General features: G+C 40.0%; 1 protein-coding gene across 1 annotated transcript in view; it reads right to left on the bottom strand.

The window, feature by feature from the left end:
* Positions 1 to 5,441: 5,441 nt before the first annotated feature.
* Positions 5,442 to 23,358, bottom strand: part of MEP1B (meprin A subunit beta) — a 38,141-nt gene continuing 20,224 nt past the window's right edge. Inside the window, exons 8-15 of the mRNA XM_074550010.1 lie at positions 22,830 to 23,048; positions 19,811 to 19,963; positions 18,856 to 19,071; positions 16,111 to 16,578; positions 14,407 to 14,589; positions 13,608 to 13,965; positions 11,740 to 11,941; positions 5,442 to 10,799 (exon numbers count right to left, since the gene is read on the bottom strand). Coding sequence (XP_074406111.1) covers positions 10,782 to 10,799; positions 11,740 to 11,941; positions 13,608 to 13,965; positions 14,407 to 14,589; positions 16,111 to 16,578; positions 18,856 to 19,071; positions 19,811 to 19,963; positions 22,830 to 23,048 — 1,817 coding nt within the window. The 3' untranslated portion in view covers positions 5,442 to 10,781. The remainder of the gene's footprint in view (positions 10,800 to 11,739; positions 11,942 to 13,607; positions 13,966 to 14,406; positions 14,590 to 16,110; positions 16,579 to 18,855; positions 19,072 to 19,810; positions 19,964 to 22,829; positions 23,049 to 23,358) is intronic.

Genomic DNA, 23,358 nt, shown 5'->3' with positions numbered 1-23,358 from the left:
AATGAGATTGCGTTTAATGTTGGTAATGTGCAATGTAAGTGTTTGTTGTTTCTTAAATAGGGTATCTTTGACCATTTAAGCAAGCCTTTAGCACCAAACATTCATGGCCATGAGTATATTAAAAAAGCCATTTTTTGCATGCCTCTGCAGGGTAATGAGAATGTTCTCAACAATGGGGCATGCATTAAAGGAGACATCAATATCTTATTATTAGGTAAGAGCGTGTAGAGTTAATAGTGCATTGATAAGTTATTTTATTATCCCCCCTCCTCATCATGCCAGCGTAGCTCTGTTATGCAATATTAGCAAGAAAATAAAAGCCAACCCAGTACAAAGACTCATTTTGCCTTATACAAGAATGTTTGTTAGTGTCTTAGGATCAATTTATTTTATCCTTGGGCACATTTTTACAATTATTTCTGTTTTGTCCCAGACTTCCCTATTTACTTGACATCTGTTCTATGTTTCTAGCTAGCGCTGGCACAATGCGCAATCGCGTCTAATCCTGCGCTGCTCCTTCGGGTGAGACACCCGCTGATTTCACCAATGGGCTCCACTTCATCTCCAAAGCTGATGGAACTATTCTACTTCTGTCACTTGCTATCATGGTTGCTGTTCAGTTGTGACTTCATTCCTAAGTGCTTTGTTTTCAGAACCGATAATTCAGTTACATTAGCTGCAGACTCCAGCCTGCTCCAGAGCAGCTCCTGGCAGAGGTGTCAGCTTCCTTACATAAATCAAGCTCTTTGTTTCTTTGCAGAGTTTCAATCAAATATTTGATAACTTGCTTTAAAAAATAGAATAAGCCTTGTCAAATCCTTTGGGTATGTGGTTTCTCTCCTCAAGAGGGCAATTTGAAAATCTTCCTCCCCAGGAGCCTGCTGTGGCATTTTAACCCTGTCAGTACAGGTGGGATCTGTTGGCCAATAACCCCTTGTCCAAAGCACTTGCTCAGCACCTGCATTGCCTGGCTGGGTACCCAGAAGTAGCACACATGGAGCCATGGAAGTTCAAAGCAGGTGTCTAATGGCACTCAATGACATGCTAATGGATCTGCTGCTTTCCAAAGAACTGCCTACTAAAGCTTTAATAAAACCAGAAACTGGTCCCTTAATGAATGCAAAACTAGGTGGGACATAGGCAAGATTCTTTGAAGTATGGAACGAGATCTTAAGTTAAAAATTTTAAATATTTATTCTGGGAGGATTCTGAAGAAAGAACTCTAATTAGAGGAAAGTACATTTTGAGCATTTCTGTCTCATTTATTGAAACAGTAGAATTTCTGAGGATGCCTTTAGTACCCACTTGTGCTGTACTATTATCTAGAGGAGTGTTAGGTATGCAATAATACAGTAGTAATATAAACTTTGCTTAATATAAACTTTGCTTAAGAAGACTTAGTTATTTTATATATACTTTTTAACAGTCTTGACCTGAGAAATGCCAGCTTCTGTTTCTTTTCCTTCCAGTTTGAGACTGAAATGAAAATTGCAATCACAATACACACCAAAACTGTTGGTACAACCTTACAAGTAATTAAGCAGTTTAGAAGCTAATTAGAGGCACAAGATTTCCAAGCTTGCAAAGACTCAGGAGCATTCTAGAGAGGAAATACTGGGGGAAAAAAAAGCAAATTAAAATTCTGTAATCAGAACTTTTCAACTTTGGGAACTTCTTTAAGGCTTAAGCACATGTTTCTCTAATGCTTTGTCTTCTTTCCATTGCCTGAACCTGTGCTTTTGGAGATCCTGGTGAAGCCTGGCAGGCTCCTGTACATGGAATCATGAAAAATGTTGATTTGATTTGCTCACAATTTTCTCCTGTTAAGCTGAAGCACATGGGATGTTTATGACATTTATATGGAAGCTGTGTTTTTGAATAATGAAAGAAATAAAAGTAGGAATAAATATGTAGTAAAGATGTTTCAAGGTATTTACAAGGTTTAAGCGAGTGTTTTAAATTTTGTAAGTTTTGATCTTTATTACTTGAAAACAGGAAAAGCTTTGACACTTCTCAACATACCTGGAACACTGTCAAAGGCATCTTCCTCTTTTCACAGTGAAGGAGCTTAGAAAACACTGAATAAAAAATACTTACTACAAAGATCAGGTGGTTGCATATAAAAGTTTCTGTAAATGTCATTCAGTTGCCTGGAAAGCTTCATCTTTTGACACCGCAGTCCCACACTTCCTTGGATTTAGCAAGGTCAGGGTTAGCATCCCCTGACCCATCATCAGGGACTCCTGGTACTCCTGGTGCCACCACCTTCATCCAGCTACTGAGAAATGTCATCTAGCAACTGTGGGATTTTGGAGACCAGGAGGAAAGGAGTGTCTTGTCAATGATTGTGGCCATGGCAGAGCAGCACTGGCACAGGTCCTGGGTTTGCTCCCCACAGGTGGCATTTCCCTGGTTGTGACTGCTAGGCTAAACACCACCACTGGGCAGCAAAATGTCAGACCAGCAAACAGGTACCGGTGGGTTGCCTTTTCTCAATCTGATTTGGCAGGAATTTATTCTGTGCTGTTCCTTAAGCCTCCTAATAGTATTGATTTAACTCTTTCCAATAAATGAGGAAACTGATTTCCCATTTCCCAGAAGTATTTGGGTAATTAATTGTAAAACTACTTTGCAAGTGCTAGAATATTCATCTCATTCATGTTCATTCCTACCAGAGATTGGAAGTATCAAGACTCTGGTGTACTGGGACAGTTAGCCCAGCATCATAAGTAAATATTTCATGACTATCCCTAATTCCAGTTCAGAGGCCTGGACCTTCACTGCAGTCCCTGAACCTGAAGGAGGTGACCACAATGCTCCTCCTGCCCTTTCTTTTGCACATCCATGGAGAGGAGTTAGGGGACTGGCTGCTGAAATGCACATTTCCCTTCCATAAAAATTTGTATGGAGTTGCTCTGCTCTTAGATATCACTGAAATCTGAGGTTTATTGACAAATAAACCTTTCTACAGATGGGAAAAGATCTTTGGCAAGGGTAATCCTCCTAATATGTGGTTCCATCTGAGATGATCCGGACCCTTGGGAGTGCTCTGCTATGTCTTACACAGCGACCTTTGAGAGAGATGTCCAAAAAATATTTTACTTCACCAGTAGCCACTGAAATTTCAAATGCTTTCAGCACCTCTTGTGACAAAAGACAAAGTAGTGGGGAAGAAGGGTTTCCTGCACTCCTGTTTAATAAACTAAGGGGAGTCATGTACTCCCAGATACTGCACCAGTTATTCAGCACAGTTTAATCATTTGCATGGATGCTGAATAAAATGGTGGCAAAGGTCAGGATTTCTCTACTGTTTATTAGCCTCTTTTGGTTTTCCCATTGCTATAAAATCAGTGTGCAAAAGGCTGGAAGATGGCAAAGTGCTCTGCTTTTCCCTTTAAGAGGTGATCTTTGTATTGTGAAACATTGCCTAAAACACTTCCACCATCAGCAGGGGGCTGCCAGCAAGGCAGTTGACAGCAGCTGTAACTGCTGATTAAAAAACTGATGCTCAGCCTTGCATATCAAAGATATAAAACTTTCCATCTTCTGAGCTTTAAAACCCTCTTGTGGTGCAGGGGGCTGCACACTGTGCACCCATGAGCATCAGCCAGCACCCATTGCACCTGAGCTCCTGCACCCCAGCCCATGAGGGCTTGGGTTACAAAGCCTCCAAATGGTTTTGATGACACCTAATAAGAAGTAGGGAAGTGTTTTATAGTTGAAGAATATTTGTGGAATGGAAAAGAACAAAATAATTTTAACCCAGCCTATCCTAGTCCTCCAGATCATTGAAGTGTTGTGGGAAATAAGTGAGAAAGCAAATGCACAAGAGAGCCTGACCACAGCCAATCTGAGAGCAATCTGGCACACCTGCAAAGTGGTTTTGTGCAGATACAGACGTAAATCAAGGCAAGTGGAAGCCCCGATGGCTTGCTTTTAGGAAAACAAGTAGCACAACTGGATCTAGGCACCCAGGTATTATTATGGAGTAAAGAAAAACATTTTTATTACTTTCTTAACACAAAGGGTGGAGTGGCTTTCTCATTTCAACCCCCGGGGGAATAAAAAGTAAATAAACCTCTTTTTCTCCTTCCCCCACATTTCACTTCAAAAATGTCTTAGAGGCTGCTGGGACTGCACTCAAAATGAATGTATCTGTGGCAATGTGTATTTCTCAGAAACTCAAATTTCTTCCAAAGCTCAGGATACACTCCTGGGAGTAAGGTGGTTGCTGACAGAGCTCTTCAGATTTTCCATGGACAGGCTATAGCCAGTGGAGGTTTGATATTAATCAAATTGATTTGCAGTCACTTTTACCATGTGGCCTTGTGGGGACCTGGCCAGGGAAGCCAGTGTGGGTCAGGGTGCTGGGAAGGGCCAGAGTGGCTTCCTGGCAAGGGGTACTGGATGTGAGATGGTGACTGCCCTCCCAAGGGAGCAGGACAAAATCAGTCTTCAGTGTCTCTGTGAAACTGAGATTCGGCTTCCACCAGTTCCCCCAGCAAATCCTGCAAGGTAAGAACCACTTTTATTTATTGCTCCCAGCTGCATCTTATGCAGGGATGAGCCCTCCACAGGGACTCAGCAGAGCTGGCACAACAAGGTACTACCACTGGCTTTGTCCATAGAAAGGGTTTTCAGGTTTTCCCTCAGTCTTCCGGCTGCCAGTGGATAAGTCTGGTTTGTGTGCTGCTTATGCCAGCTCTGCACCTCCCTGTCTGTCAGCTTCCCAGATCTTCCCAAGGGAGAGAGCTGCCTAAAGAGGCTTTGCAGCCCTGGGATTTGGGCAGCTGGAGGTCTCACCTCTGAGAGACATGGGCATTGCTGTAAGCTGATGGAAATAGCTTAAAAAGGACACACCTAGAGGCAATTGATCTTGCTGTGAGCTGGCAACCTGTGAAAAGCAGAGCAAAGGGTGGGCTGCTGAGTAGGAGGAGTGTGTTTGGGAGACATGGCCTGAAGATGGACTATCATGCAGTAGCCCATAGCAGGTATTCACTGTCTCAATTAAAGTTTCTTTCTTTTGCTTAGAGCTTTTTTCCCCTTAAGAAAATTCATACTATGTTATCCCAGCAGCTTTTCTTTTTCCATTCTTCCAATTGCACCTGTTAAGGCTTAAGTATGGATATTTTTCTTTTGGTCAAGGCAACCCTTTAATTTTCTTTTTCTCTCCTTACCTCCTGCTTACACTGGAAAATCTTTTCTGGTGATGAAAGCATGACAGTAGCTGCCAGAATGAAACCTGACTCTTCTAAGGAGCAATAGAGATTCCTTCCACAGTTAATAAACAAATTTTATTAAACAACTTAATAGCAACCAAACTCAATAAACGAATAGCTTTCTTAACAAGCAAAACTGGAGTTGCAATGATACTTTTATGTAATTTATAATGTTCTGTTTTGAACAAGCAAATATCATTTACATGAGTGAAAGCTGCCTGCAAAGCCAAGTGTTCACAACATGATGAGAAGGCTGGGGGGGGAAGTACAGATGGAGAGGGAGATGTGCCTCTGGAAAGTTTGGATGCGGCTTTTTTGTATCGTAGACTTTGTAGATCCAGATGGAGTTAAAATAAAAAATCAAGGGCAAGTGCACATATACAGAGCCCTAGCAGAAGACGGTGGCTGGTTCTAGTTACATATTGCTAACTGTGAAGTAGAAAGGTTATCATTAAGAAGTTAATCAAAGTATTCCATCAAATGGTTTAGAGATAAGATTCAAATCTCATAAAGAGCACACAGGTCTTTTTTCCCATGAGTATTGCATTGGAATAGTGACCATGTTTATGTATTGTAGGATTAAGCATTGCAACCTTGGGAAACAACAAGGCTTGGTTTTGTTCTTTTAAGTTCTTGACATTCCAGTTAAACTTCTTTGATGCTATTTTGTTTCCACAGCAGGTGAAGTCAAAGGCATAGATCAAGCATGGAAATTTTCATCTCCAGTAGAATTTTAGGAATTTATGAGCAAAAGAACTCCAATGTAAACTTGTCTGCAGCCTTTACGATACCAGTTAGAGTGTATTTGGTCTAAGTAGTAATCACTCTGAGTTGTTGTGGTCATTGGTTTTTCCTAGTTATTTCTGTTGATGCTTAGAAGAGGGAGAAGACAAGGAGAGCAATCACAGGGAATCTGTCTGCTGCAAAATTTAATAATCTTCTTGCATGATACAATCCTTAAATCTCAACTTTGGAGTTTTCTTTTGCAATAAATCAGAATATATGTATTTGAAAGAAGTGGGAAAATGACATCACCATGTATTTCTTCATCATTTCATAACACAGAGCAAAATACAGGTGTTTTGCCATTACTGCATCAATATTACAAAAGTCTCTGGGTAATAACTCTAGAAAAGCACTGTCTGTTTCAGAAAAGGCAGTTTAATTGTTGGTTATCTTCTCCTTTTGAGACATAACTGTCTGTACTACCAGCCCCAAAGATAGCTTGAAAATGCACTCCAAGAAGAGAGGAGAATTCAAATCATATTTATCAGAGTCAAAGGTAGTTCAACTGATGGCATCTGTGTCTTAGGAAAAGCCCCTGAGTTTTAATAGCAGTGGATTAAGAGACCTGTGGGGAACATAAAAAGGGAAAAAGCCATTTCTCTGTTCTGAATTGCACCTAAAAAAAACCGACAAGTCATGGACTCCTGCCCTGCACCCAGGGACTGTGTCCGCGTGGCGTGGGTGGCACAAGACACCTGACACTCGGCTGAACCAGGAGGATGTAGGAAATGTGAATCCCACAGGCTGGTGTCTAGGATCAGTCTCTTTTTGCATTTAGACAATGCTGTGCCAGCCAGACTGAGACATTATGACTCAGTAATTTGCTACTTGTGCAAAAGCTAAACTGAGCAGAGCTACTCTGTGTGATGCAAATAGCAGTGAGTTGGTTTGCCTGAATCAAGAACAGGAGGCTTCCTATGCTGTTCAGCATAGATAGTAGGTAGCAGGATTAAAAGTGCTGAGATTCTTGAAGAAAGACCAAGAGGTAGCTAGCATGATGACCCACGTTTTGGTGTTTTTCTTTCTTTATCATTCCACACCTGAGCCACTGACTTGAATGTTGGAGTTAGTTTATTTTTAAGCCCATGCTGTGACTCCTGATAGGCTCAGCAGTGGGGAATGAGTCATGCCCACAGTTCTGGATACAATGTGCACATACTCTGCTGGGTCCAGCTGTAAAGCAAATCTGCCCAGAAAAGGAGGAGCAGAGAAGAAAACATTCACTTAGGTCTGGGTCTTTGCTAGAGATGCTCTTGAATGTGGAACAGGAACAGAGCTGGCAACCCAAGGAGACAATGTCCACAGCCCAAACCTTTGTACTGCACATTGTGAGAACACAGTTATAGGGTTTTCACACTAGTCCTGGTGTGTGGAGAGTGGAATGTGCCTGAGCAGGCATGTGGGCAGAGTAAATCCTTGTTGCAAATCAACCTGAATCACTACAGTGTGAGGACAGGAAAGATAAATGGATTGGGGCAGATTTAACACTGGTGGTGTTTACTGTCACAGTAACATCTCAGTGATTTTACAGAGAGACTTCTACAGTGAAGTTTTTAGTAAAATTTTCTGTGAATTAATGTGCTCCAGGAAAATAAAGTAAGCACCCACCCAGGCTGCAAGCCCACATATAGCTCTCTGACCAGCCAACACAGTATCTGACCTGGGATAAGTACCCATATTATCTGTAAATGTGTAAAATGTACCTCTCCAAAATTAAGATCATTAAGTCATTTGTGATAGAGCTTTTGAAGAAAAATGTATTTGTTCAGGAACTTGGGCTAGTAACTTTTGTGATAAACAAAAAAGTGTAATATTTAATCTCATTCTGCATTTCCTGAGTAATTTTTCTGCTTTGTAAAATTGGAAACAAATACTCTTCTTGAGTATTTTTAGGTCAGTTAAGGACATTGAAAAGCCTCTCTTTTGGCTCTACAAAAGTGAGTTGTTCACACTGGGACTGGGAGATTCAGTTTTAAATCATGCTCTTCACTGATTCCCATTTGAAATGAATAAGCAGAAGCTTAAGATTTTTTTCCCATGAACATTTAACGTTTCAGGATATACCCTATGGAATTTGTATCTTCTGCAATGTATTGAAATCATATTGTAATACTGCTCTGCATATTAAGCTCTCTTCTGATGAAAGTACAGGTAAGTATCTCATGTAATCTGGATTTCAATAATATAAATTATCTCCACTGTCACAAATCTGGTACTTCACATTTGAAATTATAAAATGCTCACAGTTTATAATGTTAAGGATTGTAGCCAGGGTTGAATTTATGAACAGTCTCATTTGTGTCTTCTTAACTCCATGTAAATCTATGTGCATATCTTAATTGAAGGCGCATTTGGAGGATTATTTGCATGAAAACTGCTGATGAAGACATGTGGAAATAGGAAAGTTATTTTAAGACAGCTATAGTAGGGTATTTTCCTATCCAGGATGTTTGTTAGCTCTGACAAATCTTTGTTAATTTTGTCTGGCTGTTTTCATGAATCTTTGGATTCCAACAAAAGCTAATAAATCCAGCTATGAATGCTTTAAATACAACTACATTTCAGAGAATATGAATCAGAGAAGGACTACATATATAGCATTGATACAGAAGAATACACATTTGTTGCTTTGTGCTGTGCAGTAGCATTCAGAGGAAGACTTGCTCCCTCATCAAATTTCCATACATTTGAACTGCTCTTGCCCAGAGTTAGGGCAAATTGCATGACAAATGTTAAAATCATCAACACCCATCCCAGGCAATCAAAGTAGCTGCTGACCTTTAAATGTGAACACATTCACATACCAGTCTACCAACCATCTGGTGTGACCTGACATTTCCATTACAGGCACTCCTGTCTCTCAGAGTCCCCTGCAAAACACCACAAATGTGATGATTTGTGCCCATGGTGGCTGCCATCTCCCTCTGCAAAGGGTCCTCAGGGAGGGTCGTTTTGCTTCCTCTGGCCCTTTTATTTCCATGCTTACTTATTTCTCTAAATCCTACTGAGTCGTAGCTCTGTTTGCCAGGAGTGTTAAGGAAGCCGCTACACCTCCCAAACCCAGGATCCAGCTCCCCAGCCAACATGCTCAGCCAGGAATAGTCCCAGGTGATCTCTGCATCCCAGTCCTAAGGATGTGGCTGCTGCTCCCAGGTCTGGCTGGCAGCAGGGTTGCGTCCAAGACACACTGAGACACACACACAGGGGTCCCTGAAGTGCCTGGTGGTTCAGGCTGCTGCACACACACACACAGAGCAGCATGGGCTGCACAGCCCCTCTGTAATGCTACCCAAACTCAGAGAAGGGCACGCAGCTCTGTCCTCTTCCTCCAGGAAACCCAAATGCTGGTTTTCTGGTTGAAAAGATGTGTGCCCTCATTCCCCACATCCAGAAACACACTCAAACGTGCACAGTTGCCTTAAATGTGAGCATGGCCTCTACACCTGCTCAATATCCTTGCTTGGGAGCTCTGGCAGTGGTATACAAGTCACCTTCTGCTTGCCAGGTAGGGCACTGTGGTGTTTGAGTCCTCCAGATGTGGAAGTCCAGCTTTAAGTTTGCTAGTGAATTATGCACACACACACAGACACACACACAGAGAATTAAATTCACTGAAAAAATATTAACACACAGATTTCTCCAGCTGCCAGCACTTAGACCCCTTTCATGCCAGCACACAACCTGATCCCTCCAGCTGCTGCTGGCACCAGGACCTTTCAAGACACATACAAAACACACATACCAGTCCCTCCAGTTGCTGGTCTTTAGATCTACAAGCCCTGTGACCCACAGTTCCTTCAGCTCCTGTCACACAGACCCTCCCATGCAAGTCCCTCCATGTGCTAGTACCTAGATCCATGAGCCCCAAGACCTGTGGTCTCCTCTGGCCATTGGCATCCAGCTCTCTTTTGTAGGCAGGTCTCTCCAGTTTCTGGCCCCATTTTCTCCCACTTTTTTTGTTTCTTTTGATTCTTCCCCTAAACACCCCAGAGTCATTTTTACAAAAATCTACAAGCCTTTTCTGATAGCCCGTATCTCAAGCAGCCTCAACTTTTCCACAACACTCGTGTTGATCATATTTCCCCCCTTCCTATCAGTTAATAATTGTTCAGGTTGACATTCTTGAGAGTTCTGCCTGAGTAGTTTCTCTAATGGACCGACCATCAATCAATGGCTGAAGCATTCTGGATCCTCATTATTATCTCTACTTTGACTTCCTCATTAATGTGTGTCTGTGAGATTCATTTATTACTTTCCTCATTACTTGTTATTCCTTTTACAGTGAGTAGATCACAACCAAATAACAAATGAACCAGATACTCCCACACTTCACAAACTCTCACACTACTGACTGACAGCTGCAGCAGGACTGAGATTTGCTGGGTATCCTGTGGACACAGGGTCCAGCTCCCCTTTATTTTAGACAGCAGTACAATGATAATATTTATTTTATATTTAGCAAATTTAGACTTTCCTGTGTTGACTAAAATTCAAGATGCTGTTTTCATGCTTTCTTCATGTTTAGGTAGACTTGAAGGACAAGGCAGCCGTGTCACACCATGTATTTCCATTTTTCTCTATTGAATGACGATACACAGCAGTGTCAGACACTCCACTGACTTTAGCAAAGTGTTTTATCCAGATGATGAATTATTTTCCAGACTTTACAAACTTTTATCATGATGGTCGAGATAAAAGGAGCAGAAAGAGTGATGACGTAGTTGTGGTTTTGCAGTGATGTTCATCTTGTGTCTTTGATGCTTGTTTGCATTATCTTCAGAAGGATGTTTTAGTCTAAGTGAGGGAAAAAAACCAAACCCACATCTTAAAAGTGTATAGGGAATGGAAGCATGTGTATAATGTAAGAGCATTACTTGCAAAGAAACCAAAACTATTTATTGGATGGTCATAAAGTAGCAGTGTCAAGTATCTGACACTGCACAGAGGTACTTCAACTCAATGGGGTATCACACAGAGACTATTAGGACAAAATTTAAAATGGAACTCTGCTTTCTGGAAGGATATTCCTCTTCAGTTTGTTTACAAAATTTCTCCTGTGCCTTGTGAGTCCCTCTAAACCATGTCACGCTTGCTATTTCCAGGACAAGCCTCTACTTAGAGTCCCTATGTCTCAGACTGCATGAAATGTCCTGTGAAAACATGCCCAAATGCTGCTTCTGTCCAGTACATGGCATTTCTGATCCTGTCATCTAGACAGTTTTAACCTGCTCTCTTCTTAACCTTTTCTTAAGTTAATATTTCCACAGCTACTTCATGCATTGCATAAAAATGGCCTTTGAATGTGGAAAATTATTTTTTAGATTTGCTTTTTGTTTTGACACCCTGCGATGCATTTTTTAGCACCATATCCAGGGGAGGATTTAGTAGAACAGGCAGCAGTAGATGATATACAAGTTTACTGAGCAGAAAACATGGTTTAATTACAAATTGGAAATGAACCTCTATGTTCACACTATCCCACTCAATGTAAGCTGTCATTGGGGCAGAGTGGAGGGGGGTGGAAAAGGAGAACAGATTTTGAATTAAGTGGGATTTTGGTGTTTGATAAATTAGTTTCACTTAATGGAGCTCTTTAATTCTTAATCTGTAGTCTTTAGGCTTCAAAAAGGTGACATTTTCCATTTACTTCTTACTTAATTTGATTGTTTGCTTTTTAGTGAACATAGATATGTGTGCATGTGTCTATATTTGTTGAAAGAGGTGAGATACTTACTTCTTCTAGAGTCACACTCTCCTTATTCTCCTTTCCTTGTTTGTATTTCTTTTTAAGGCACACTGCAGTTGTGATGGTGACAATAAGCATTACAACAAACACAGCTATGGTTGAAGAAACAGCTATTACAGTATTTTCATGAGTTGAGCCTTTCCTTTCACACTTTTCTCCCATGTACCACCAGTTGTCACCTGCTGGACATCTAGAAAGCAAAAGAACTAACATTTATTATCACCTAAATATTAAAGATGTGAAAAGATCTACTTCCAAAAAATGGCATCTCTGATGTAATTTCTATATCCTAAAGCATAAGGAAATAATCTTAAAATGGATTTCTATTTTAAAGTTTTCTTAGTGGCCCGAGTTGCCCACTGTCCTCACACACCTAAAGGTATTTCTTTCAGCTTCCTGATGTTTCACAGGTTGTGCCTTCAGAGTGAGCTTTTGCCAGAAATCCTAAATGCCCTCCTGATCCTCTTGAACTCTTAATACTTGGATGCAGCTGATCTGTGAAGCTTTTTTTTTTCCTTTTCAAATTTAAAGAACTTGTAAGAGCTGCCTCTGCCTTCACCCAACAAGCAGGTAAGAAAAGAAATTCACAGCCCAGCAGCCATCCAGCTTTAGGACTGAAAACAACCTCCAGGCTTTGATTCCATCACCTTCCCCAGCACCACAGTCAGCACGCCCACCTCCATCTTTCTAACCTTGGTTATTCCTCATTATTGATTTTCTAGCTCCTGTCTAAGCCATTTATTCAGGACTACCTCAGCCCTGAAAACAAGTTTGCAGTGCACTGCCAAGATATTGCCTACTGGAGGGATTCCAGGTGACTCAGCTTGTCACCTGGGATGTATCACATTCCCATCCATTTCCCAACAGAAAATTGGGGTGGAAACTGACTGCTGGCCACACATTTCTGTAGGACAGAAAGTAGGTTGCAAAGGCACTAAAGCTTCTAAGAGTCCAGAAATGTCAGAAAATAAATGTTCTCTTCCCATAATTTTGAAATGAAGCATAACATTGAGCATGTTTTTTTTATTTTTGTCTTCTTGGAAAAACTGCTTGACATTTACTCCTATTTGTGACCTGCTTCTAACGGCTTGCACAAGAATTATTTTTTTAAAGGTTTCTAAATGAGGATATATAACATTTAATGAGTCATCCGGACTCCTGTAGCTCTTGGCCTTTATACTTTCCTCACAGCACTCCCCCAGTCTACCTGCCCTGGAACAGCATCTAAGGTTACTGTCTTCAGCCTCAGAGGTTATTTGAGAGCTGGAACAATGCTAATCAGGCAGGTAGGTTACGTAAAAGTATCCACAGAGAATTAAATAAAAGTTGATATTAATCTTCTTTCAGGGCAAACAATCTTTTATTCCCAGCTTTCACTACTGATTTCAAAGGCGAGCGACTACAGTTTGGTAACTCATGGTCATAATTTGCACTGTACAATATTTCTGAATCAAATTTTAAAATAATGTCTACACTGCTTCCTACATGATAAGTATTGCAAATCTACTCTAATTATATAAATGTTCTTTTCTTTCAATTACATTCATTCAACTCTTCTACATTTTGCTATAGGGAATTCTAAAGACCTGGAGTAATACATTACTGAAAATAATAAACACATTTAAAATATAATTTACAGGAGAGTCAAGCAGAGTACTTCAAAATGATCAAATGCTGAGGTTAGGAGCTTTGTTGCCCAAATCGGCCATAAGTTCAGTCTCACAGGAGCAGTTGCAAATACTTGCCTTAATCAGCTACAGTCTGTCATTCCTTTCACTGGGAGCAAAGATTTATTTTGTTAGAAACTCTCATTACTCATCCTGAAGCAGCATTTGAGGGTGAACAAAGGCAGTTACCTGCACACGGGCGCTCTGTTTACTATGATGCAGACACCGTCATTTTCACAGGGGTTGTCTGGGCAGAAGGCCGGAACCTCTGGATCTCCGGGCTGGTTGGTGGTGCTGGTGGTGGATGCAGTGGTGGTGGATGCAGTGGTGGTGGATGCAGTGGTGGTGGTGATCTCAGTGCCACTGGGGGGCCTGGTGGTGGCAGTAGGGCCAGGCCCAGTGTTGGTGATGGCGGTGATCTCAGTGCCACTGGGGGGCCTGGTGGTGGCAGTAGGGCCAGGCCCAGCTTTGGTGGTGGTGGTGGCACTTGCAGTTGTAACAAGAGGGGGTGGAATGCTCGGCTGAGTTGACAGGAGATGTGATATATCTGCACAGTGAACACACAGACAATAAGGCCTTTGCTCCACATTATTTTCCTTCTTATTCTAATGATAATTTTTAATAATAAAGAGCAGTAAGCCTGTCCAAAGGTTTAAGAGATAAACAGTCTTTTTTGCATTTTAGGAGCATGATGTATTTTGGAAATGTCCTCTAGAATTTTTTCCAGAAACAGATAGTTTTATTCAAATTAATATATTCAAATTAATTTGCACAGGATTAGCATTGTTTTGTACACCTTCACATGAGATAAAGGAATTATACTGTGTATGTACCTGTTCACAAATTCACAGATTTGACTTTAGACACAGGTATAATTCAAACAGTGCTCAAGTGCAAAGTACATCACGTGTATTACAACTACAGCACTAGTGACTTGGTATCTGACACTGTTTGCTGCATTGTAAGAGTAACAGCTATGTTTACATACCTTCCATTGTTAAAAGAATATAAACACCATCTTCTTTGATAAAGTTGCGGCTTCTAAGTCTCTCATGAGTTAAAAATGCACTTGTTCCAACTCCTGGACCTCTCATGTATTTAGTTCCATTGGGAAAAGTTGCTTCGGATCCTACTTTATCTGGCCTATCCCAAGTATAGTTTGATGAGGATTCTGGGGGGAAAAAAAAAAGAAATAAAGAATGTGAATGTGAGACTGCTCTGGATTTGTGTCTCAGCAGAAACCTCAATTGCCTGGGATTCCCCACTGATGAGAGGCACAAGACAATGGAGATCTTCAATTATTTGGTTTAGCCTGAGGTACTGAGAAAAGAACCTGCTGGAGGTGAGGTTATTGGAGAGCTAGTTGAAAACCTGTTGTATTTTCTTTTTAGTTTGTTAAAGTGAGGTGGTCAAGAAGATAAGTAGCACATAAATCATCTATAACAGGAGTTAATGCAGTGCTTCTCAAAAGACACCACCTCCTGAAGTAGATGTGGGGCACAATATATTTGAACAACCTAAATGATCACAATCACTGATGCCTGCTCCATCAAACCCTGCTCTAAAGCTCAAAGCTGAGCCTGATTGTCCATTAAAGAATCTGACAGAGGGGGAAAAGATCTTCCTGCTCCACCACCTCTCTGGTTAGATAAAAAGTGTGTGTTACAAGGCTTCCCTTGGAAATCGTGGACTATTTACAATATATGTACAAACAAGAGAGAAGAAGCAGAGAGCAAACAGACTGTATGTCCACAAGGTCAGAGAAGGAAAAAGGCACCGTGGCTGTAACAGCAGAAAGCACAAGGAAAATGTGCTTTCACAAACATCTGTGGAGGACATGGGGTGGTGTGTCTGTCATTTACAGAGAGGACATTAAGTCTTTCTTGATTACCCACTTTGTTTTCGTGTAGAGCCAGTGTCACAGAAAATGCAATGTAAAATATACTGTTTTTAAAATAATAATATGAATTGGATGGTTTTGCATCTTCCTTACTTCCTTTCTAGTCAGAAAACTAATTCAGTGACAGAGATGATTTCTTCTGGCAAAAAGAAGAATGTCATTATGACAAAAGCCATAATGACTTAAATCCAAACTTTATCCAATGCTGAATGTGGGTGTTTTCTTTAATGTCTCTCTCTGTAGAGATTCCTATCATTTCTCAGAGTTACTTTTTACCTCAACTGTCACGTTTCCAAGTTATTGTGGACAGCAGCCCTTATCTTCTCACACCTTGAACAAGTACAGATTACATAATATGAATCAGTACTTTGTCCATCTGGAGGCTTTTGCTGGCATCACTGTACCTTTGACAAGGAGGGCTGAGATTTGTTTGATAGTTGCTTCACTTTTATCTGCTATAAACTGCCTGTATTGTTAATTCCATATTTTTCTTTTCATGACTTCTGGAAAACTTCCATTCTCATTAAAACAGAAATATATGTATCCTCACAGAGCATATGAAATAAACTTTAGGAATAGATGATCCACCTGTTTCTTATGCAAATGCAACTTTGAAATCCTGAGTCCCAGCTTAACTTGCTTGTAGCTTTAATTTTTTTCTTGTCTGTGGATCAATATTATTGTTGCTGCAATGAAACATTCCAGAAGCTAAAATATATGTATTAATTTAACAAAGAGGAGATGTGACCCCTTGTATTTTGGTTGTGTTTTACATGTTTGATTTTAACTAACCTGAAAGCCTCCCAGGGTCTGTTGTTACACTTCTTTGGTTTGACATCTGTTGACGAATATCAGGATGCTGGTCAAGCAGGATCATGGTAACTTGTTGCCATGGACAGGGCCATTTCAGATGATCATCGTTTGCTCCAGAAATCAAGGACAAGTATATTCCTAAATTAAATGGGTTGTCAGCGGTACCATTTACATACAAGCTGACCTGAAAAGCATATCCTTCATTAGAATAAAAAGGTGGACTGTATATTATTCCCTTTTTTCCTGCTGGACTTGTGTTGAGGAGATGTGTGAAATTTCTGATATGCCAGACATGGTGGGGACACTGAGTTTCTGACAAGTTGATGTCATCAATAGAGAGGCCTCCACTTGATAAGCCACTTCCTCTCACGCCTTGAAACACAACCCGGAATTTACTGGTGACATTCAAAGAAACATGATGGAGCTGCCAGTAGGTCTCAGGTGAACCTGAAAAAAAGGGTAGAGATTTCTGACTCAGCAATACAGTCAAACACTGCACAGTCTGTGAACCCCATACCAACACTGTGTAAGAATCTTTCAATTCCACTGGCACTGATGTGGTGGAATATTTCTTCTGTAGATGTTACTTTTTCAGTTCAAGATCATATTTGCTCAATACAGTATTTTAACAGAATTAATATGCACAATAGCACTTGTTGATGGGTTATAACACTGCTTTTTCTTTTACATTTTTAATAAAATTTCATTAAATTAATCCAGGAGTTGTGAATATTAAATCCACAAAGCGAGTTTCACGTGTATTGTTAAAAAGAAAAAAAAATCAGAACAAGTCATATTCAAATAACTGAACAACAACATGCCTCAACAAAAAATGCTCCAGAGGATTCTGGGAACCTAGAACTACAAGACTAGTTCATTCATTTGTTTTTGTATTTCTAAATGGCTTCTTGGAATCTTGCCTATGCAGAAGCACTATTCACCCATCACATGATTAATGGTACTAAGGTCAAATTAAAGCCAGTCATTTGCAAACCTACTTCATGCAAGAGAACCTTGCTGCAAGTTTGATGCTGCATCCTAAAGTGCCTGCACTAGCAAATTCCCTTGACTCCAAGAGCAGTGTACACAAAAGCAAAGACCTCTGCACAGGGGCCTTGTGAGGTCAATTAAAGTAGAACACCCTTTTTTAAAAGTATGTTCAACAAAACAGTTTCTTTTGTGGCTTGGTTTTAGTTCATCTGCACAGAAGACCAGCTGCATTTATTGAATAAGCAGGTACAGAACTCTTGCATCACTCTCCTAACACCCAAAACACAGCACAATGGATCTCAAATATGTCTTAATTTCTTGACATTTTTCGTTGCTGTTATAATTAGGAGGGAAACAATTACCCAAGAAACAAGAAGAAAAGCACACAACTGATTTCCATGAAATTGCCTTCAGTATAATCTAAAGGATTTTTACATGTAATACATGCAATTAAAAAATCTCCAGCTGCCACAAACCAGAGGGAAGGGTTCAGGGATTGTCCCTAAGCCACTGAACTATGTGAGCATCATCGTTCAACTCATGAGCACCTCAGCCAGGGTGTCAGACCATGGATGGAAGGGGCTGTAGTGTCACTGTTACTTCCAGGTTATTGACTGCATTGGAGAGGGCAACTTCTCACTTGAGAGAAGTGAATCAGCTTGGTGGAAAAGTGGTCTTGAATCATTCTGAAAAGTTTTGCCACAGATTGTCAAAATAGGGTGCCTCTTTGGACACACTTATGAGATCAGAGGCTTCAAAGGAAATTATGGACTTGAGAAAGCAGGAATGGGAGATAGGGCCTAATAGACACAAAAGAATGTTTGTGAGGAAGGCTGAAGTTTGGAGAAATTACTCTTGGCATCAAAGCAGGGTTTGAAAGAGTTTGGAGGGCTCAGACTGATGTGAAGCCTACACCTGCCCTAGCAGCTCTTAGGTTAAGGATGCCTGTTAGCTCGGAGGGCACAGAGGGTGAAGCCATAGAGGTGAAGAGTGGGAAAAAAACCCCAGGCACCAGCAGCAGCTGAGCCTAAAGGGACAAAAAGAGACAGAAATTATACCTATTTAGTAAAAAAACTTGCTCAGATCCTTCTGAAGTTGGTGTGGGTGAAATGGAGACCACATAATACTTAAGTATTTGAGAAAGTAATTTAATCATAAGGTGACTTTGGCAATTCTAGCTTAAAGAGGTCTTGTCCATTAGCTGACCTCAGTTGATCATTCTGTAGGCCATAGGCTCCTAAAACCACAAGAATTTAGTCTTCTTCAAACTACAATTCAAATCATGATCTGTTACTGATATATTTCAGTTAAGTCATTTAAATTTATTTCTCTTTTTTTAACTTAGATATTCCAGGGCACTTATGCTTTCCATTTCTGTATTATACTTTCTTATTAATAGTAATTTACTCTAATATTCTGACTTCATCAGCTGCTATTGATACCAGCAATTCTAGAACAGTTAAAATGATTGCTCATGGAATTTTAGCTAGTTTGGCGAGAAAACTATCTTGATAATACAAGAGTTTGAAATTTGTGGTAATTTATTATATTATAGGAAAGCAGCTGACTGAGGATCCATCAGGTATAATTTCAGCAGCAATGAATCAATTACATAGATAGAGAAGAAGCCAAAGAACAGTACTAGGAAATGAGTGACTCTGCCACAATAATTTTCCCCAGTACTTTGAAAAATACTGAGGATAGATTAAAACAAAATGCGATTTTATTCCATACCTTCTATCTCTTTGATGAATCTCAGAGTGCCATTTGGATTGGCTGGCGTGTACTCCCTGACCCAGACATTCAGCCGGTCATTCTCATTACCACTGTTATATAAATAAAATTGCAAGCACTGAAAACCTCTTTTGGGATACAGAAATCGGCTCTCCAGGACAGCTGTGCTTCCTTCTCCTCCAGCACTGGTGTCAAAATGCATGAAGTAGCCAGAATCTGCCAAAAGTCAATAAGAAATGAGCAGTAGAGGGGAGAGCAAACAGAATTTTCCTGATGTACTGGCTTTCTTAATGCTGTATCGTAATAACTCTAGAAGATACAGTCAGGTCAGGGTTAGGTAGATCCTGTACAAATCTCTGACTGAGGACTGCTACCTGCTCACCTTTTCCAAAGGTAGAACTATTCTCTTTGCAGCTTTTGTCCTGTTTTAATTACCTCTAGGAAACTGTACCCAAACCATGACTTTTTGCCCTTTACCCAGTTACTCACAGTTGACACCCTGGAGGACTGATTTAAACTCCTGAACTCTTGGACTGTTCTGACAGGTTGAGATACATCTAGCTAGATTGTCAATTAATTTTTCATCTCAGCCCTGATAATACACATTTCAAAATCTTATTCCTGTCCAAGGACTTATTGAGCAATTATTGAGAAAAGCAGCAATCTATTTGGTGTGCCTGTATCACAGCTTCAATGCTTTAAATAACTCACATGACAGGATGTGACACTAAGACCAAAAAAATGATCAAAAGAGATAAGGACATTCGATCCTCTGAAATAAGCAGAAAATCAACATATCACATGATGTCCCTAGGTATGTAGATTTATGCTGCTTAGTTAAAAAATAAACTGCAGTTTGTCAAAGAATAAACAGATAACAAGGCCAATCTTGAAGGAATCCCTCGTGCCTCTGCAGAAAACACCTCCCAGAAAGATAAGAGTTTTTTTCTCATACCTTTGCAGTCTCCCATATTGGTGTGATCAGTATTTGGCCCAGCAGGAACCTGAGACAAACGCTGCCAGTCACTGTTATCATCTGAACTTTGAATCATGCCACACATATTTTCAAGTTCAAAACTGCATGTGTCCATAAAACTTAGGGAGGAGGCTATGACATTAAAAAAAAAAAAAAAAAGTGAATCTCTATTACATAACACATTCTAATTCTGAAGGTCCAAAGCAATGAGCAGAGAAAGACTAAATGCAAACATCAAGTAATCAGTGGTTTCAAATATGATCAGCATCCATACATACAATGTTCAGGAACTCAAAACACATGGTGATTAACACTGATATTAATAAGATGTCGTCAGGAATACTCTGGGCCCTCAGCAAATAGAGGAGGGCATCTGCTAATTATCATATCATGTCTTTTATTTATAAAAAGAACACTAATATCAACCCAATCCACACATCATATTATAGTCAAAAGATCCTGAGACTTCCCATTCTTTGTTCTGCTTTCTTTGGGCCAGCTCACACATGACCACAGATTTTGATACAAACTCACTAATTTATCAGCCGGAGTGCTTATTTTGAAATACAGAGGAGCAGAAGCTATCTGGCTGGAATAAACAAACTTTGATTTTCCAAAAACAGAATTAAAAAAACAAAAACAAACCAAAACAAAAACAAACCAACTAAACAAAAAAACCCATTTGGCAAAGGTATATTTGGGACCTTTCATGTGGATATTTCTTGTCATACAAATTTTTCAATATCTTTCATGTAACAAGGGAAAAATTAGGTGAACAAAGACTGTGCAGTTAAATATGAAAGGGAGAATACCATATGAAATATTTTCTCTGTCTAAAGCAAACTCTGGAGAGGTGAGAGATAGCACAGTCCAGGTTTATCCCTGTTCTTATTTTTGTTTCCCGTTGCACCATGTCTGAGCTCATGTGTAATACCAGCCATGATTTGAAAAGAGCTAAGTTAATTAAATACTTTTTAAACTATGTCTAAAAACCTCTAGAGGCTGCAAGGTAGTCAGAAGTGTATGGCAAATATTTTTTAAGATACAGTTCAATACAATGTCGCACAAACTAAGAAAAGGCTTTCACAGCAAATGTTATGCTGACTGCTGGAGAAAGAAGGTAAGCAAAAATGGAGAATTATTAGGTGAAAGAACTCTTTGAAATCAAAATACAAAACAAAACATGAAATTTATTTGGCCAAACAGGAAGGAAGCAATCTAATGACCTTAAGTAGAAAGTGCTGGCTGGCATGGAGAGTTGACCTGAATGCCAGCAAGACAGAAAAGCAAGACTCAGTAGATTATGATGTATTTCTGAGGTTCCTACTTAAACAGATGAAGGGGCAATGAGTGAGGCAGGTTGGGAATTCTGTCTGCACCAAAGGCAGACACTTGTTTGGTATGCAGTTAAAGACTGGACTCAGAAGAAAACAGGGGGGATGAGTGCCAAGTCCCAGCTTCCAGAGGCTGAGGGAAACCTCATGGTCAGCTCTGTCGAGCAGTGCGCTCCGAGGGGAAAGCAGACTAAAATCTACTGTTATTATATGGCCTCAAAGAAAGCAGTGAATTACGGAGTGGAGCAGCACCAATCAATCTGTCAGTATTTCTTATGCTGTGGGTTGTTTTCTTCAGTTTACGAAAGAAGAGTTACATTTTTTATGTAATTTCCTGTCCACATGGGCCTCTAGAAGAAATTTTGCTTACACGTTTCCTTGAGTTATGTTCAGCAAATGAAGTAATCTTTTGTGCGAGTAAGGGCTGGGACCTGTGAAACACCATCCTCCCTGGCACTGGTGGATGATCTGACAATATTTATGTCTCTGCAAATATCATCCACACCACACACATCACATGAAGCCAAGAGAGGGACTGGGGAACAGGGCAGGTCCTGATTGCACTGAACGTGGTGGAAGTTTTGTCACTGATTTCAGCAGGACTGGGGCTTTTTTTCATTTGGGGAATGTGCCTGTGGGTTAAGAATAAAGTTAACACATCATGAAGTATTTCTGCAATGCACAAGAATGATGGAAAATAGATAAGATTAATAGAGAGGAAGAAGGACTCCATCCTCTGTGAAAGACATCCTTAGCTGTAAGCACTTTTATAATGCCTAAGTGATTGTGTAGCAAGTGCTAGAAGCTAAGGCTGTGTGTGTGTGTGTTCAGTTTAGACCTATGTGAATAAAAATATCAGAATTTTACACTCAAAAACTGCACCATTATTAAACCAGTTTGATAATTGTTTAAGGAATCTGCATTATGAGGCTTAAAATATAATTGTAAGCCAATACTCACTATTTGGGATATTGTAAAAGTCTTCTGAGTGTCAGGGCACATTGAATGCAGTAACAATTACAGAATTACATTCCAGTTTGATAATGGACTTATCTAGATTTCTCTGTCTCTTACTTTCATTCAGCTTTGCAAAATAAATGCCACCTAAGCAAAACAACTCTTTTGACCACTTTTTTAAGAAACCAGGTTTGAAGCTTAACAAGAAAATTTAGAAAGCTCGCACTTTATTCAGAATGGCATCTGTGCCCTATTTGCATGGATAGGGTATACATGAATAGGCATGAATCTGTCTCACAGATTCCATGAAAGTGGAGTAGGTACAGCCACAGCAAAGATGCTCATTTCTGTGCAGTGTCTGAGCATCAGCTGTGGAATAATGCAGGGAAAAAACAAAAGGCTTTGTGCAGAAGCACCCGTTTTAAACAATCACCCAAGGGATCAACAAGTCAGCTGCTGAGCAAAGCTGGTTTTTAACTAAAGGTCAGATAAAATTGCACAGAAATCTCTGCTACTCAGCAGTGTTTCTGCAGGAGGAATGCTATTTCTAGCTGTACCATTATTTCTGGTATTTTTAATACAATTCACTTCTCTAAATATGTTAGTATCTCTTTCACTTGTGTCTGGATGGGTCCAACATGTATGTATCACCCTCATTTCTTTCAAATGATTCTTTCAGGTAATATAAAATAAATGGAGAAACTTACTGCAGTTGTAGAGTCGGTTCAGTTTCCTTAGGTCGTACTCACTGAAATCCATTCTCTGTCCTATGACATCAATGAAGTCTGGTATGTTGGTGATGATGGTAGGATCAGTTCCATTCTTGAATGCAGTCTTGCTGTAGTGCATCACAGAATTGTAGTCATAGGGAACATTCAGGAAGTCTGATCTGTTATCATCGTATTTATTGAAATTATGTTCTTTACCTGAATGGCAAAATTGAAATGAAAGATTGCCTGTTGCTCAAGGGAATAAAATTTTAATGTAAAGACTTGCAGCGACAGAGAATCTATCAATATCTCAAAATATTTTTTGTAGTAATTTACTTGTACTTATTCTGTAAAACAGTTTTATTTCCAGTCTAGGGATATTTACTTTCCTCTTTCAGCCCCTGTTGACTTCTGCTGGACGAAGAAAAGCTTTTGCTACCAGAAAATTTTTCCTGTGAAACAACTTGTAAACTTTGATGGGCTTGTGATATCCAAGAGTGGAGAGAGTGTTTCAGTACTCAAATTA

The sequence above is a fragment of the Zonotrichia albicollis genome, chromosome 1 (assembly GCF_047830755.1).
Source record: "Zonotrichia albicollis isolate bZonAlb1 chromosome 1, bZonAlb1.hap1, whole genome shotgun sequence".
NCBI lineage: Eukaryota > Metazoa > Chordata > Aves > Passeriformes > Passerellidae > Zonotrichia > Zonotrichia albicollis.
The sequence above is the reverse complement of the archived record's forward strand: the minus strand, read 5'-3'. Positions and strand labels throughout refer to the sequence as shown.